Source organism: Epinephelus lanceolatus, chromosome 1 (genome assembly GCF_041903045.1).
Source record: "Epinephelus lanceolatus isolate andai-2023 chromosome 1, ASM4190304v1, whole genome shotgun sequence".
NCBI lineage: Eukaryota > Metazoa > Chordata > Actinopteri > Perciformes > Serranidae > Epinephelus > Epinephelus lanceolatus.
The window spans coordinates 26,525,040-26,543,666 of NC_135734.1; the positions used below are offsets into that span (position 1 = coordinate 26,525,040).

At 41.4% G+C, this 18,627-nt stretch overlaps 1 protein-coding gene across 2 annotated transcripts; it reads right to left on the reverse strand.

Annotated features, from left to right (window-relative positions):
• Window positions 1-537: 537 nt before the first annotated feature.
• Window positions 538-17,078, reverse strand: capzb (capping actin protein of muscle Z-line subunit beta). 2 transcript variants are annotated; one of them, XM_033627088.2, is made up of 10 exons: window positions 16,836-17,078; window positions 11,354-11,443; window positions 8,269-8,390; window positions 7,076-7,189; window positions 6,846-6,987; window positions 6,549-6,665; window positions 6,392-6,457; window positions 5,068-5,144; window positions 4,553-4,654; window positions 538-1,689 (listed from the first exon to the last, which is right to left on the reverse strand). In XM_033627088.2, the coding sequence occupies exons 1-9, from the start codon at window positions 16,836-16,838 to the stop codon at window positions 4,561-4,563; spliced, it is 825 nt and encodes a 274-aa protein (XP_033482979.1). In that variant the 5' UTR covers window positions 16,839-17,078; the 3' UTR covers window positions 538-1,689; window positions 4,553-4,560. The 2 variants fall into 2 exon arrangements, with proteins under 2 accessions (XP_033482979.1, XP_033482980.1); XM_033627089.2 differs by lacking the exon at window positions 4,553-4,654.
• Between the last annotated feature and the right edge of the window lie 1,549 nt (window positions 17,079-18,627).

Genomic DNA, 18,627 nt, shown 5'->3' on the forward strand with positions numbered 1-18,627 from the left:
TAAAATGTTTATGGCATTAAAGCCCTCACATGTACAAATTAAATACATTTAATTGCTTTTAAGGCCTGATATTTATGCTCTGGTGGTCATATAGACAGAGGGCTCAACAGTAAAGAGAAAAACTGCATAGATGTAAGTGTGCGAAAATCTTTTTCTACTAGTCTAGACTTATAAATGTTTCCAGCACTGTGCCAAGAACAAGCTGAGTGGAGCGGTGGTTGTTCTGCATCAATTTATGAAATTGAATCTAAGACATTTTAAGTACCTGCAGACACCCTGGTGGCATGAATTAATGGAGCTCTTATTGAACCCTGTTACAGATAAATCTAATAGATGGTCCTTGTGTGCATTTAATCTGGTTTTACTATGAAGAAAAATAACTGACAAAACAATCTCATCACACAGTCCATTTAGTGAGTAAAGTGTTTCCCACCTGAGCAGCAGTGTTTGCAGTGGTAATGTAGTTTGTTATTCTGTCTCCTACATGCACAGTGCAACACCTCAATAAGAAATGAAGAATAAAAAAAACAGCAGGAGTAGCTTTTTACTATTTTTATTGTTGCTGGAGGCTCTAATACAATATGAATCATAAGCTTTACAAAATAAAAACAAAACAAAAATACAACAAAAAGATTCCCCTCCAAAATGGAAACGGCCAAAGGTTTCCACTGAGACATGAAGACGAACTGTGACCCCCAACAAAGACATAGTAGGTGAGGAGAGAGAAGAGTCGAATAAGCTGAACAGAGGGGAGGCAGACTGTCATGTTATACACAGTGTAGGAGGGTGGGGGAGTTGGGAGTTGGGTTGACGACGTGGGTGTAATCACCCGGTGATTATAACAGTCCATCCCCATGTTTGATAAGTCTACATTTCCACTCACTGCAGCCCCACACAGGCTCACATGCACGTGGACAGAGTGGAATAAAGAGTAAAAACCTTCTAACACGAACTGAAGGCCGCCCTCGTGTTCACACCAGAAGAATGACAGTTATACACGGACAGTAATAATTTTATACAAATATATCAGTGGGGTGGGGGCGTTGTAGACAAAAGTAGGTGCTTGAAATAAATTTGATGTACATAATAATGACAGCCCCGCCGAGCCTACGCCACCTACAGCACGGTCTGTATCTGTTTCCTCAACACAGGAAGAGCCGGGCTAAAGTCGCTCGTTTGAAACTGACAGAGGACACATCAGCTGTGAGAACATCAGGGATTATTACTACAATGACCCTCACACTGTAAGATTATCATTAACCGTGGTAATACTATCATTATATTCATTACATGGGAGAGAAAAGAGGGGCGAAGAGAGACAGAGGGAGCGTGAGTCGATGGCTTCATGGCAGATGAGATGCATGAAAACAAAAAAAGACAGAAGAAAAAAAACCAAATAAAAAGCTAAGCATTTTCTCCTTTTTTGTTTTTTTTTCCCCACAAATAAACAAGAGTGCAGCACTGAAACAGGCGTGGAGGGAGAGACGTAAAGAAACAGAGAAAAGATGGCGGAGATGAGGCGGAGAGAGTGAGAGAGACAGAAGAAGAAGAAGAAGAAGAGAGAGAGAGAAGAGAGAAAAAAAACAGAAACAGTAGCAACTCTAGCTGTTGTGTTTGCGTTTGAGTGCCTCCATCAGGTCGTTCTTCAGAGCCTCCTGCTTTGACTTGTCAGCCAGAGTCTGAACACTCCTGTGAGGGGAGAGACACAAAGAGACGAGAGACAATCAGTGCGTGCGAGATCAAATGTGGAAACAGCGAGAGGGAGGCTGGGGAAGTTTCTCCAGTGAGACAGAAACACAGGCTGTAAGTTCAAGAGAATAACTGAGGAGCTGATGTTAGTTAGACAGACATCACAGTGCGACTCCTCCTGTGTGGAGAGACCATGGTGAAATAAATGTACACACACTGCACACATTCATGTCAGGCAAATAAAAACGTAACAGTTACAGTTACATGTTGTCATGCAGCTGATACTAAACTGTCTTACGGCAGGATTGAAAAATATAGTTATTTTAAGATTGATAATTAACTAGGTGCAGATATAAAATTAAAATCTTCTCTGTATCTGCTTTAATCCATTTGAGTTTCTGAACAACACGATCCTGTTAAACAGCCGGGAATGAACACTCATGCTAATCAGATTTTGCAGTTATTTCTATTTCAATGCTGTGCTTTCACACACACTCCTCCAACAGGACAAAGTGTTGCTCCCAGAATAAACACACCGTTTCAGCAAACCTTATTAGGGCAATAAACTCCAAAACATGACATGGTTAGTGTGTCGCTCCCTCGCAGGGACCGTCTGTTAGACTAACAGGGTAAACAAAACCTGCACAACATGCCTGCACAGCACAGCTGCCCAACCTTCATCACTCTGAGGAGCATGCAGATGTGTTCACACAGACACAGACACAGACACACACACACACACACACACACACACACACAGACACACACACACAGTCACCTGAGAGACATTCAAGTCAGGTTTTTCTGATTTGTTTGATTTTCTACTTCACTTTCAGCAGTGGCTTGTTGCTAACAGCTGTATTTACATAAACTAACAACTGCCCTGCTTTTCACGTGACGTCTATGTGCTCGCTGCAATGTAATGATGTTTAGAAATTGATCATTAGTCATATCTTGAAGTGGCAGTCTTGAAGATTTCAGTCCTGGTTCATTTGGCGAGACCAGCAGATAATTATGAGGGTTGGGAATCACATTAACATTATAACGATGGTAAGGCCCCGATACCATATCATTGTGATTTTAACGTATTGTGATGTGCTGAGTATTGTGATATCATCTTCTGTGATATATTGTGATTTATTACATGTTTTCCAACTGTAAGTCCCGAAAAGTAAAACTTTATCAACATCTGTTTTATCTAATACGTTAAGTTTTTAGTCTGTTCATCTCACTTCAGTTATTGATATTGCAGCAAACTGTATCTAGTGGACTGAAAAAGCAACTGACTTTATTTTTTCCAGTGGGCTACCAAAAGTTTAATTTGTACCTGACACACGACACACGTTTCATGTGTATGTATCGACACAATATCACCACACAAAATACTGCAATACTGTGCTGTATCAATTCCCCCCACCCCTAATACAGGGTGTCTACAGGTATCAGACAGTTAAATTTAATGCTTTAAGACCCGTTCAAGACACCTTTAAACCACATTTAGGACAGATTTTTGGGCAAATCATGCTCTACTTATTCCAGCATGGTAGGCACGTAGTATATATGTGGTATTGTACAGAGGTAAGTTTTATGTAGGAATTTGGTCATTAGAGTGAGTTAAGTCAATCTACATTTTGCCAACAGATTGCCTGTTAAAGGGTTTTTTGGGGAAGTTTTTCCTAATCTGCTGTGAGGGTCCAAAGCACAGAGGGACGTCGTATGCTGTAAAGCCCCCTGAGGCAAACCAGATATGTGATATTGGGCTTTATAAATAAAATTGAATTGAAACTGAAATAAGTTTAAGTATTAAGTAAGATGAGTGTATTATAGTTTTCTAAAGATATGTAACATTAGAAATGGGGACTTTTACAAAGAAAGGCTTTATTTTCACAAAAATACATTAAATGGACAAATGAAATAAGATAATAATGTTAAGACCTCAAAAATTCAAATTTAAGACTGACTTAAGGCCTTATTGTTGTAACACTGACTTTAAGACATGTTAAGACTTTTTAAGGACCTGTAGACACCCTGTAATAATTACTGATGGTAACAACAAATGTGATTTAAAACTACATGTCACAGCATTTTGGGGGCAGCAAAACCAAGCAGTGTCATTTTTAAAAAAGAAGTCAGGTAATATCATTCTGTGAGCAAGGTGATCTGATTGTATGCTGCATGTGGCATTTAAAATATGTACTTTAATTACATAAAAATCATCCCCAGGGACGAGTCAATATAGGACACTAATCTTACAGAGATAAGGTAGACGGATTTGTCCGCTTATTGACTCTGACAAATCAGCAGGATGAAAATGTTTCCTCTTACAAAAATAATATCTGGGGGTTCATTTTAATGTGAAATTGAGATTGTCAAAAAATGGTAATGCTGTTTTAAAGAAGGCAAAGTCTGGGTTGTTGTAAAGTCCAAGTGCAAGTGAGGAGCTTTTCTTTCACAAATGACTAGTGCCTTGTTTTATGCTGTTGTATGTTGGTTTAACAGTTTTACTGCCAATGATAAGAACAGGATTAAGATGTTTATTAAAAACACAGCTGGTTCTATAACTGAACTGACTCCTGATTTATTAGAGACAGTTTCAGAGGAAAGAACCAGAGGGAGAGTTCAGAACAAACTGAACTTTAAAGGTCATCACGTTTGGTGTTTGTATGTTTCTAGTAGTCTTAAAAGTATGTTGAAGGAGTTGCTTGTATAGAAAAATCAAAGATATGTCTGAAGTAATATATTATTTAAGTACTGAGAGACATCTGAGAGGAGCACCACAGAGGAGCACCGTGGATTACTCATTTTCTATTTACTAACACACACACACACACACACACACACACTTCTCCATGCCAGGTTGTACCTCTGACCCTAGTCAATGAAGATCTGACGCTGGGTGAGGACCTGCGACAGCTCCTTCTGGAGCTGCCGGTACTTTTGGTTATCAGGCAAAGACTCAATAGATCTGGAGCACAGAGGAGAGACGGCAGGGGAGGAGAGGTGACAGAGGGGTTGACAGGAGGACAGACAGTGAGGAGAATGGCAACAGAGATGTGGGATGAAAGGCAATAAAAAAAAAATAAGATCATAAGCGAGTTTGAGGAGAAGGATAAGGGAAGGAGGAGGCGAAGTGAATACAGAAAAAGTACATCTGAAAAGACGGGCAGCAAAGGTAGCTTTAAATAAAATATCAGATCAGGACTGACATGAAATGAGAGAATGAGAGAGGGAGAGATGTTGACCAGGTCAACAGATGGAGAAGTAAACCGACTCTGCTCTCAGTAAGACTGGTGCGATAAGAAAAAGTTTCTGCTGACTGGAGGTGCTGTAAAAGGAGAGAGGTGATCCAACTCATCCAAACAACTCATGTGGCGTTACCTTAGGCCGTTGACGATGTCCTTGGTCTTCCCAAAGTAAATTTCATTCAGTGTGGAGCGGATCTTGTTCTCCATATCCTGGAACGAGAATCAAGACATTCTTAACTTTCAGTCTGCCTCTATTGTGTGTTTATCAATGACAACATTTTTAGACAGTTAAATATGAAGGCGTGTGACGTCTACTGTACATGATGCAATGTGGCTGTGGCAAAGAAGTGTTGCACTACTGCATTATACAGACATGTTTCTGTTACTTAGCTTCATTAATACAAATGGGGTATGGGGTGACTGTGTGGAGGTCAAACAAACCGGTACATGATTGTTCTTGTTTCTCAAAGCTCGTTTCGTAACCAGTTTCACTCTACTGTTTTAAGACTTCACAGGCTACAGTAACTTCATCTTTGGGAGGCTGCTCTTATCAGCCCTATCAACTGAAACATCCCTTCTTTCACTGTGAGATTAAATGTGTTCAGTTCGACACTGCCAGCACAATAAATTGTAACTTGTAAATTAAGTTTTGAGCAGCACACCACAATGCTTGTGCAATCATGTTTTTATCGTCTTGGAAATATTTCAACATCTAAAGACACAGAGACCATTCTGCAAACCTTCATCTCCTCATACCTGGGCTTCTGCAACAGCCTGCCTGAACCAAAAGTCTATTGATCGACCGCAGATTGCACTGACCTCAGCTGCCAGAGTTTTAACCAGAACCAAGAGATGTGATAATATCACTCCTGTTTTAGCCTCTTTACACTAGCTCCTATCGATTTTAAGATTTCACAGATCACTTTTAAGACTCTTCATGGCCTTTCTCCCTGCTATATCGCTGACCTCTTGGTACAGTACGCGCTGGTAAGTACTTTGAGATTCTTGGGCAGAGATCTTGTGTCTATTCCAGAGGCCTGTCTGAAACTAAAGGGGACACAGTGTTTGGAGTCAGGGCCCTGGGGCTCTGGAACGACCTGCCCGAGGACATCAGGTCGGCCACATCAGTGATCTCCTAAAGTCCCTCCTTAAAACATGCATCATCTGAGAGCCTTTCCTGATTTTACTTGAGTTTTAATTTCCTTTGAAATGTCTTAGCGCTCCATAAATAAAGATTAATATATCATTATACTAGCAGTGTTATTAGAGAGCATATTAGCAGATTAGTCTATATATAATGCAACTTTTACAGCCTTATGAAACATCAGCAGAAACCACAGTGCAGGAGACCTAATCTTGAGAAACAATACATTGCAGTATTTTTTACTGCAGATCCACTGCTTTAGGTCAGCAGTCAAAAAAAGTTAAACAAGCATGATATAAGCCGTCATACTGACTTCAACAAGGCGGCCGATGTTGGCGATGTGGGGTGAGGACTCTCCAACCGTCTCATCTTTTTCCATCTGTGAAAAGATGAAACAAAGTGAGTTCATGGATGACCACAGAAATGCTGGACGCATCAGTAGTGTTTTTATGTTGAGCTCAACACCACACCTGTCTTGTAAGGCTGCCACCCAGGTTCATGGTGCCGGAACCAGTCTTGGTTGTCTGGAGCCAAAGCATGACGGTGGAGGTGAGTTTGTAGTGAGCAGTACGACCGCTGGACTTCTCCTGCTCGCACAGACAGACACAACAAGCAGTGAGACAATAATCTGGACTAAGGATTTATAATAATGCATCTCCTGCATGTCACTGATGTTAACAATTACCTGCCCGTTCCACTAAGAAAACCACAATACAGGGCAGGAGCGAGTTCAAATGTCAACTTATTCCTTATGAGCTGATTCTCACCTGCACCTCCACCACATGGATGGAGTCCCAGCACCCTTTGATCTTCTTGGATCCATCGCCAGCCTTCTTGATGAGAATAACTCCGGCGAAGCCATGATCCAAGTCCCAGAGGTACACAGAGGACACACCGCCCTCAAAGTACCTGAAGAACACAAATATCAGAGGTCACAAGAGGGCGACGCCGGCTGTTTATTAAAAACTCCCCGTGATATTGCCTCGCCGGTACTCACAGGTCTCTGTACTGATCAAAGGCGTTATTGGCTTCAACCTCGAGTTTCCTCAGGCGGGCTGAGGGCATTGCACCGTCTTCAATGGGAGGTTCATACTTATTACTCCACGGGGATCTGAAGCATCAAAAAGAACCCATTTACAGCCAGTTAGTACATTTGTTAGAGTCACTGTCTTCGCCTGTTTTCCAATGACAGATTAACTGAGCATAATTTAGTTAATGTTCCTTGTGCATGACTACAGATGTCCCGAACCAAGCTTAAAGATCGGATTTGGGGCTGATCAAGGCAGTTTTAACCTGAGCCATATAGAGCCTGACCCCATCCTTTGTTTTACGTCAGCTGGTGTTTTTACTCGCAAAGTTTTCATTCACAGCAACGCAACGAGTGCAGCCATCATCACCTCTCCGCTGTCTGTCTCTCCTCCACTTCCCTGAGCTCCTGTGTGTGTGTGTGTGTGTGTGTGTGTGTGTGTGTGTGTGTGTGTGTGTGTGTAAGGCAGGGGCTGAGTCCCACCCTCGGCAAACATCTACACCATTAACAACAGCAAAGTACAGTATGAGACTGTTAAGTTTCATTTCCGCTCAGTGTGAGAATCTCTTGTGTTTTGCTGTGGTGCATGGTGTTTCATATAGGAGAGAGGGACAGTGGTTCAGAGCTTGTGAAAACCACACTCACCACGCAATTGCAAATACAAATAAAGCCTGGTGAGCAAAAAGCCAATGAGAGTAGTTTATTAATGCAACCTAAACCATGTAAGAAATGTACTGGCGACTAAAATAAACGCTCAGTGAGTTGCCGTTCATTCACTTAACTCTGGAGAACAGTCTCATAAAGGGACAGTGACATCCCACTGAGACAGCAACAAGGCCAAAAAGATTAAAGGAGGGTTTGCTATTTTATACTTGGCTGTTTCTTAATAAACAAATAATAAATTAACATTAGGGAACAGCTTGGATGCAGGGAAATGTTCTCTTAATACATTGCAGAGCTGTTCAATTGTCAAGCATACACACTGAATTCATTATAAGTACTCTAAGTGTGCACTGTGCAGCTGTTACTTAGGAAATTAAAAGTGCCAGATCAGGAATCAGTATCAGCAAATACTCAGTATTAAATGTCTTGGATGGATCAGGGGCAAAAACATTTGGCCGGGACAACCCTATCCATGACTGAACTGTAGTTATAAACTCGACCTGTAGGAGTCGCCATCTCGGTTGTAATCACAGAGCAGATAGTCTTTCCCCACCACCTTGTCCCGGGCAATCTTCAGGGGCTGGTCCACAGAGGAGAGGAGGTCCTCACACAGACTGGGCACCTGGACACAAGCACAGAGAGAGAAAGCTCAAGACATTACCACCATATTTTTCTACAACACAGACACTTAAATGTGCACAACTGCAAAAACTTCTGCAAAAGTTTCAAACACATCTCAACTCCTCAGACACCTTATTAAAAGTTTTCTGTTTGTCTTGACTGTTAACAAGAGACATAAAAGGAAGCTAGGTTTGCCAGTTCAAACTTCCTGTAAGAGATGCCAACTTATAAAGCCTGCAGGGCTTCAGGGACAGACCTGACAGAAAAACAACAAAGGTAGCCTTGTATTTGATCGTCTCATTTTGGTCAAAAATGAACAGAAAGTTCTTTTCACATTCCAGCTTCACTCAATACGCAGAGGTTACTGAGCGGAGCAGGAATAAAACAGCAATGGGAAACATAATATCTGGAGGATAAGGGGGTACAAATTACTTCTCACAGACTGACATGGACTCCTCTTTCTATGTCCTCCTACATCACAGCATAGACACAAAGGAGGCCCTGTTTTCCAACAAAAAAAAAATCCCCCACATCCCGAACACACACACACACACACACACACACACACACACACACACACACACACACACACACACCTGGCAGCTCAGACTGGTTGAGACAAGAGAAGGAAGGGAGGACAAGACCCAGTGGGAAGAGTGTGGCAGAGGAGAAAATGGAGACAGGAGAGACGTGGGACAAACAGGAAAGAAAGAAGTGATTTCAGGTGATTGTGAGTCACCAGGAGGAGTTTGAGCCAAGACGTTGGAGCCAAAAAGTGCCTGGCAGTGGAGGTGATTGACAGCTGCAATAATAATCGCTAACAACCGGACACAGTGAAACGGGTGAGGAGAGAGCCGATGCCCAGAGGGAGAGAGGTTAAAGGTGAGGCAGGAGGAAGGTGAGCAGGTGGGGGTCTCGCTAGAAAGGAACACACATGCCCACAAAACAAGGTGCCAGCGAACAGTGGTAAAGTGTGACTTGATTTGTGTCCAATTTAGCTTAATCTGTCGGACTCAACCGGCACTGCTCAGTTAAAATCCACAGAATGGGTCTAACAATTTCCAGATAGGAAGGTTTTTAACAGAAAACTGCAGGAGGGAAACAGATGGTTATTTCACAGGTAGAAATCTAAGCTGTTTTAGTATTTCACTGAGAATTTAGGAAAAAAAAACTTCCACTCTGCACTTCAAATTATTAAAAATGACAATATTAAATGCTGAAAATAACTTCAGTCACTCAGATGTCACAGTGATATGCACCAACTGTCACACTCACGCTTAATGGTATGGAACAACAAACACTGAAACACAAACAAAACCACAGGAGGCTCCCCCGAACACAAACATACATTTCTGATGCTACTGAACACACCACAGAGCTGCTGAATAACAGTCACAAGACAGAAACCGAGAGAAATGGCACAACTCACGGCATTTGTACCCAACTGTTCACTGGGTGACTTGACACAACACTCCCCCTCGATTCAAAAATGTGTTACCAATTCCTGAGGTGCCATCTGTTTTTAAAAAGTGTGTTATTACAACCATACCCTACATCACCTTAACCCTGAGTTAAAGACATTTAGGGGTGAGCAGAATTTTGTGACATCACACATGATCTGGAGGTCAGTCATTATCCGGTACGCAACTTAACACCCAGACACACCAAACTGATATCAGAGAACTAGTGGCGATGATGCCAACAAGTTGCACCTGAACACACTGTAAGGACGACAGCCAGTGGCCAACTAAAGGCCCATTTATGCTCAACGTCCATGCAGAGCACGGACAGAAGGCTCCGTCCGTATCCGGATGGAGCCTTCTGTCCGTGCTCCGCGTTCATTTCGTCTGTATTTCTGCACGTTTCCATAAAGCTTACGGATACTGGCCAATTGGAGCAGTACCACCGGAAACCGTGGGGACAGTGTTGCTGTCACTACCCGATACGTAGCTCTAGTGAGACACGAAGAAGAAATAACAATGGCGGTTATCGAATGCCCCGGCGGACATCCTAAAGTACTGGAAATTATGCTCGTCGTCAATTTCTCCCATCGGCAGTACTAGAGACTTTGTCTTTTATGCAAGAGGTACATTATCAATATCTCCTCCACAGTCGCCATGTTTGTTTTTGAGTTTGTTGTTGTCATAAACTTTTGACTCTGGGCTTCCCCCCGGTGGATATATTGGTTAACATCCATGCCAACGTAAAGGACACATGGAAGTATGTGGGCAGTGACGGTAACATCGTTTGAAATGGACGTATACATTTTCGTACGTAAAGGGAGCATAAATGGGCCTTAACATGTACGTTCTGCGCCTAAGGGAGAGGAAATAACTCTCCATACCAGCAGGTGGCAGTAGTCTGTATGTCATTCAAAAAGGGAAACCAGACGACCAGCAAGACAGAATTAAGATGCTAGTTAGCCAGATAGCACATTAACAACACAAGAAATGGCTAAAAATAATAATCTCACCTAACATAACAACTTAGTTTTGATTTCACGCCCTCTTATGTTTAGTCATTTGTTTGTTTGTTCTCTTCACTTCTGTTTCTCTTTTCACGCTCTGAGTTGAACGACTGGCTCCAACGCAGATTCAACATAATAAATCGGCCGGAAAAAGCCAACAAGGGCCGACTTGTGCCAGTGGTGCAGGACACACAACAAATACTAAGGCAATAGACGCTCACCAATGACCCAACACTGACCAACGGCCTACTGGTGGCTTGGTGTGTCTGGGCCCTTAGACAAATCTAATGTGGAAACATGAAACCTGGGTTTTTTAAATGATGGGGAATGGAATCAAGTGTTTATACATTTTTAAAACACTTATTTAAAACACTTATTATTATTCATCTCAGAGTTTTTTGATATTTCTCAAAACATATCAGGGGGAGGCATGGACTAAACCCTTTGTGTTTTTTACCTGTAAGAAATGACTGGATAAAGCAAAGACAGAAACTCACCAGGTCAATGAGGTCACTGAGGTTCTTCTCGATCTGCTGGGGAGGCAGACGCCTCATCAGGTCCAGGGCACAGTCCAGCTGCTGGTCATTCTGGAAACAGAGATACCAATGACTACACTGTATCATCAGATTATAGCTGAACACATCACTTTACAGCTTCACACAGACACATTGTTAATGTCACATACAGTGTGCATGTGTGTTTCAGTTTGCATAGTTTGAGTTTATTTGTTTAACTAACAAAAAAAATTACAATTAAACATTGTTGTCTGAGCATAATGGTGCCAATTGGTATTGGTTTATTGGTATTTAAAGGCTCATGTCCAGGTTTATTTTAACTGTCCAGCTGACACAGTTGTTAGCTACTAAAATGCAGAGTGGCACAAAATATATATATTTGCAAGCAGTTTCAGTGAAGTGATCCTCACTGATGCCAAGCAGATTGTGCCAAAAAACCCCCACCAAGTTTTAGCTGATTTTACCACCACTTTATCAAGATTTACAGGTGTGCCACATCTCTAAGCTGCAGCTGTTGACAGATGAGTTAATTTGAACTTCAGTGCTACATTCATGCTGAGGATTAAGACAGAGTTTGTGATCCAGTCTGAATCTTCCTGCCACAACAGCTCTGCACCAACACTTCTCTAACCATGGACACAAAACTCTTAAGCCAGGGTCTACACAGGATCCTGAGGTGCTGTCTTGTTTTTAATGATAGTATTATGGGATTTCAGCAGGCTGGTAGTCAAATGAAATGAGTATCTTCTAAAGTTACAACCACATTAGTACAAAATTTCTTCTTTGTGTTACCATCCCTTTTCTGCTGCTCAGCACGTTAACAATGTCGAGGAAAACACTAACTTTTGTACCAAAAAGACAGACTTTAGAATACTGGTATATTGATTGATTCGATAGACTCAGACTGCTGAAACTTCACAATATCATGACAAAAACTTTAAAGCATAGTTTTTACGCAGACTCAGGACTGCAGGTTTTTTATCCCATCAATTTGAAAGCGGTAAGGGGAATATGTCTGAATGGCCAGTATAGGGTGCATTTGTAATTCTAATCTGACACTCTACACTAAAACGAGAGCGCTGTTGTTCCAAAAAACAGTGTTCTATTTCTACATGAATTAACAAGCCATTAAGTTAATCAAACAATCACTCTGCTCCGCACTCTGCTGATCAATCTCCCAGGACAGAGGCCCAGAGTATGCTCTGCTGCTCAGAAAGTGTGATGTTCTGAATAACACAATGGTACATTCCAACAGTGCTCCGAATTTACGAGCGGTCCAGTATGTGCTCAGAGTATTTCAATACGCACCCATTAACAGGAGGAGTGACTACAGCATTGCTGGTCATTGTTTTAGGACATACTTGTAAAAAATGTGAACCTATCCTTTAAAGAAAAGCCCTGCTACACTAATGAAGACGTGATGCTGAACACATAACTTTCAACAGTCACTAGTTTTATAGCAGGCTCACTATAAGTGAGTGAAGTCTGTTAGTGTGCAGCTGAATTATGTAGGAAAATATACATAAGCACTGGATCAGGACTCAGTATTGTATGCTGTATAAAAACTTCAAGCTCCTTCACCTCTCCAGAACAGCACAATGATAAAGACCTGCTACATTCTGTATGAGGGTACGAGAGAAGTTGCTGTGCAGGAAATATTCACACCCTTGCAGGCAAACTCTGCCTGCACTGCGAGACTACAGACAACATTTCAAGCTCAGTAGACGGAACAGCACTCATGATTTGTCATGTGAGAACTTGCAGAATAAAAAAAACTGTTAGAAATGAAACTGTAATTGGACAGCTAACAGTTAAAGGTTTGACAAAACTGCACTGAACAGTGTAGAAAACTGTCCAGTGGGCGCAGCTTTCAAACATGTGGCACATGTGACTATATCCAAGTAAATGTCAGTGCACATTTTATCCATCAGCTGCCAAAGTATACACTTCATTTAGCTGTGAGACGTGTGTCATGGAGCACAGGTGGGACATTAGGCGGCAGATATGATGTGGAATTGCAGCAGCTAGTCTGACAGAGGTAAACAACAAACAGGTAAATGTCAGGTGCAACACAACTATCATTCAGACAAAGCTTTACTTTTTATCTGTAGATAGTTTTTATGAGTTGTAAAGACCCTAACTAATCCTTTTAATTTGAAATCAGCCATGACAAGTTGACAAGATATGTGTTTACAAGACGAACTGGGAATCCCCTTTGGGAGAGACACGTAAGTGAGACGTTAGTGGCGCGTATGCCTCCTGTCATCTAGTCCACACTGCCTCCGTCTTCTGTAAACGTCTCAACCATTTGACAGCAGCAGCTCCTGCTGGGGAGCTGAGTTGACAGCCATAACCTGCCTTCGTCAGGCTGACAGCAGGTATTTACTGAACCAAAATAGTTTTCATGTCGGCTCCATGGGAAGAAATCAACAGTGTTTTTATGCACTAATTCACTGATTTTATTTCTCCGCCCACTGTGGCAAGTGAGGGGAAGCCCACAGGCAGACTTGGAGCTTTGATCAATCAATGTTGATATGGTTAATAAACACACATACAGCAGCATATCTGTGTGATTGAAACAGCTGTAGATGCAGACTACACTTCGCTAAACACAACAGAAATACACTTTAAGCATAAAACAAACGAGGAGAGTCTCCAGAGTCAGTGCTGATTGATACAGATCATAAATAAAGGTGAATCTGCTTTGTAAGATGTGCGAGTGCTGACGTCAAAAACACCTCAAAAATGCTTTCACAGTGGATTGGCCATGATATTATCATGCGCTTGGAGCACGTGGTGTTTTGTTTTCTTTCTGCACAAAGCTTTTAATTCAAGTCAAGCGGCAGGTCATGTTTTCACATGTGGCTGGGTTGTGGACATCACCCAAAGCACCTCTTCCTCATAGACATCCTGACCAACCAGTAGGTGTCAGTATTAGTGACAAGAGGGTGATCCCTCACCATCTTCCCACCCAGTGATCATAGTCACATGTGTCTGAAGCCCAAGAACAAGCTGATTCATACTACACTAAATGATGACGTGACTATTCAACTTCAGCCTGGTGTCCGACCCACAGTGCAGTTTTGAGTGTTTTCATAAACATTAGCACCTGATCGTGTCTGACTGGGCTGTCCCAGACACTGTGACACTAAGCTCTGATTAATTACTGCAAAGCGAACATACGATGTGATCGATCAAAAACCCACTGAGCTGAATAACATATATCCTGCCACATCTCATCTCTGTATCTGTGTAGTTACGATTGGAGCTCTTAAATCTAGGTAAGATGAGACAAATCTACTCACTGAAAATGAAACATTGATTAAATCAATGTAGAAACTGAAGGTAGGTTTCATAGAATGGTCAGAAATACTGTAAAGTGTGTGTGTGTTATGTAACAAAAAAAAAAACCTCAGACCATCACTATCATCGGAGACTACAAACCAAATGACCCCAGAGTCAATTCAGGGTCTTCAATACAGCCTGAGAATGCCTGCAGTCAATTCCTTTTTTGGTTATATGTTTGGGTTGTTTACTGAGGCTTGTTAGTCACTCAGCACATGTTGTCAATGTCCCCAGTAAACTACAGTTTGTGAAGCAGCAGGACGAGCCTTAAACTCTCGGATCGACATTGCTGTGTGTTGTATTCAGCAGGAAACATTCCTTCAAAAGATCTTTCTTTTTATTATGAGGTTCTCTTTGGTCTGCTGCACTTTTAGGATAATGAAGTGCAAAATATTATATAACACACAAGTCAATCAAGACTAAATAAAGAACTTATTCGTAATGACAGCCGCAGAGGACACAGAGCAAACAGGGATGCATAGCATGGCCTTCCCCTGGGGGGGCTTCTCTCCCTTAAATATGCAGCGAGCGGCAGGATATAAGAGAGAAGGGGAGGACAAACCAGTCAGAACATGAAGCTCTGGGGAATGTGTCGGAAGATGCAGGAAGTTGAGTAACAGTAGAGGAAGAAACCCTGTTTTTCAGCTCGCCTTACTGGTAACTGGCTATACCACAAATATCACAGTCACCTTACTTTGGCCCAGGTCCTACTGAGATACCAATCTACACATTGTTCTTCATGTCTATGGTGATTACACAATATTGCAGTATCTGAATACAAGTTAACTATGTGTTATATAACTGGTTTTACCAACCTAGACCAACTTACATTCTCATCATTTTCAACATAGCATTACAAATGTTACTCCTCTTTTGTACATCAGCCTAACACTAACACTACTCACGCCGCTGCTAGCTGGTCAACGGATAATGACATGTTATAAAGTAGAGAACCCTCTTTCCATAAACATTTTCCTTAAGGGTGACCCTGAACATAACAGAAGTTTCTATGCAGTGTCTCCCATGCCTTTTCCTCTCCTCAGAGTTGTTCTTTGCCTGTCTTAAAATCTCTCTCAGCCGATGAATCAGTCTGCACCGTCAGACACCTGCGCTCCTTGACGCTGTGTTTACTAGTGCTCCTGTCTCCGTGTAAACACTAACTCAGACCAACAACCCCCTGGGTCAGGGGAGAGCAGCGAGGCTCAGCCAGCAGGATGGATGAGGTGAGGCTGAGAAGAGTGGGCGACTGCAGAGAGAAACCAGCTGCTCGTTCCAACTCAGGCGTAAGACTATGTAGGTCATGTGAAAGTACAGCAAAACTCACTTTTAGAGACAGTGTGAAAGCACAAAATGGTGCCCCATTATGCAGGAACAGTTCAAGTTAAATATTAGTTCTTGTGACGCACACATCAATGATCAATTACTGTGGTATTACTAACAGAGCCTGAAGAGGGAGGAAATTGTTCAAAAATAGGCACCAAGTACACAACAGTTGCAGGTATGATCTGCAGGGACTGTCAGATCTTGAAATTCTCCAGATTAAATATTGACATAGTCAAGATCGTACTCGCAGTGCTGAAAAACCTAAGCAGAGGAGGCTGACAGCTTGTCATGGTTAGGAATAGGAGGAGCAAGCAGTCTTATTTTAGCTACAGGCAACCAGGCGCTTGACTATATTAGCGTGTGTGTGCGTGTGTGGTGCACGACAGGACGACTGTGTGTGTGTGTGAGCGTGTGCACGTAATAGTAGGACCCCTCACCAATACTATTCACGAACTTGTGTCAAATCCAAAACATCCTGTGCTAACTTTATGCCTACGAGGCACCTAGCATGGCTAACAGCTAGCTACTAGCTAGTTAGCTGGGAGAAACAGCTGCTAGCTTAGCCGCGAAGCTAATTCATTCGTATCCGGTGCGCAGAAGTTTTGCAAACAGTGCAAGTTAGACATGCATCGGTGATTTATACTCTTGAATCCCCTGCTGCTGCTCTCGGGTTACCACCCAGCCCTTCCAGCAAGCGTTAGCCTAGCTTAGCAGCCCTGAGTTAGCAGTAGCCAGCAGCCCCACCAAAACCTTCTTACCCCGTCCCTAGCTCTTCCAGCTCTACCGCGGCCCTTACCATGTCTGCGGCGGTCTCAGCGGGGCAGGGGAGCACGATTTCACCGATGACTGTATACCGTAGCTTTTATATGGTTCAACAAACCGCTCCTCTCGTCTCTTGTTGATTTGTTATTTGTTTAGTCCCCCTCGGAAGATGTTTTGTTCGCCTCTCCCTCACTGAACCCAGCCCTGTCAGCGAAATTCACTTCCTCAACCGGGCTACAGGAAGGACTCGGAGGCTGCAGTCAGAAAACAGGCCCCGGTTGCATGTCCGGGTCACTCCGGGCTTTCTCTGCAGCAGCCAATAGCGAAGGAGCAAGAAAGGCATTGCCAAGTATGGAAAGAGAGGAGTGGTGCAGTAAATATGCACCGAGAGGGCAGTGCATCCACATCTTCTGCTTCTTTCCGGCATACCAGCCACTGTTTATTACAATGACAAAAACATTGATGGGGTTATAATAAAATAATCCTGGAATCGGCCATTAATGTGATTCAAGCTCTGCTCCTTTCATTATTTTATTTTTTAAAACGCCATAGATTATGCAAATCAATATCATAAATTATACAATATGAATTTTTATATACAACTGTGTTCCACGTTTATTTCCGTTCACATCCCTTTTATTCACACATATCCTATGACAAATTTTAAGTGTAATTATCATTATTAAATTGGATATTGTTCATTATTATATCATTACTAAACATTATATCATTATTCAATTAAATATTATGTATATCATAGAAATATATATTATTATATATTTATAATATATAATAATATCTATTTTTATTTTTTTAATTGTTTTATTTTTATACAATTCATTCTAAAATTCATTGAATTTTATCTTTCTTTGACATTAACTATTTTGAAATCATGCAGTGCTGCAAAAATACAGTAAACTACTGTTTACTGTACCCTCAACTACTCACTTATCAATGTTAATATTATTATTATTACTTTTTATTCATTTAATTGTATTTTATTAATTTATTGTTGTTTGTATATTAATTATACTTAACTTTGGCATTGTCCATATTTTATATGCTTGTATTTTAAACACTCCTTCAGGTTTAGTATTATAGATTTTTGTTCAGTTGTACAACCAGGTACAATGATGTAAATGTCCATACAGCACCTAAATGTGTTGATCATGTATTATTAATGGAGTGCTGTGGTGGATTCGGCAACATCTGTGGTGGTTGATTTATTGATTTATTGTTTTTGTTTCACTTAACACTTTATTAAAACATTTTTGTGACATTGACATGTCAGTTACAACAGCATAATAAAATAAAAAATATATAAAAATAATAACAAAACAAAAACTGCTTGGGTAAATACACATTTTTACAGCCTTAATAAGGATTAGTGCATCTATTGATTATTATTCAGGTCCAGTGTCATGTTGTTCAGTCTTGTATAAAGTCAGTGTTTCCCATTTTCTTTCTAGTTGTGCTTCTTGGAGTCTCCATACGTGTGTCACTTTCTCCATTAAAAAGATTTCTTCCACAATTGTTAGCCATTGGTGCTTCGTTGGTGGTGTTTCTTTGTGCCAGTTCCTAGTGATAGCTTTCTTGCATTGATTTATTTTTTAAATATGTTCACACTGAATGCACTGTGTCTAGTCTTGCTGATCAGACTGATAACCAACACCCAACTTTTTCACCTGCCCTTCAATTAATTGTTTTAGTTTGCAGGTATTTTCACACAGGATAAACCATCACTTTAGTGACAGTCATATATGGTTTGATAAAGCTTCAAACTCATGACTTTAAATGGTAAATGACTTCAATGATTTCTCGGATTT

Excerpts from the sequence above, each read along its gene's own strand:
- capzb (XM_033627088.2), bottom strand. Across the intron at positions 6,666-6,845 it reads TCCATGTGGTGGAGGTGCAG|GAGAAGTCCAGCGGTCGTAC; the intron begins GTGAGAATCAGC and ends CTGTGCGAGCAG. Across the intron at positions 5,145-6,391 it reads ACATCGGCCGCCTTGTTGAA|GATATGGAGAACAAGATCCG; the intron begins GTCAGTATGACG and ends TTCTCGTTCCAG.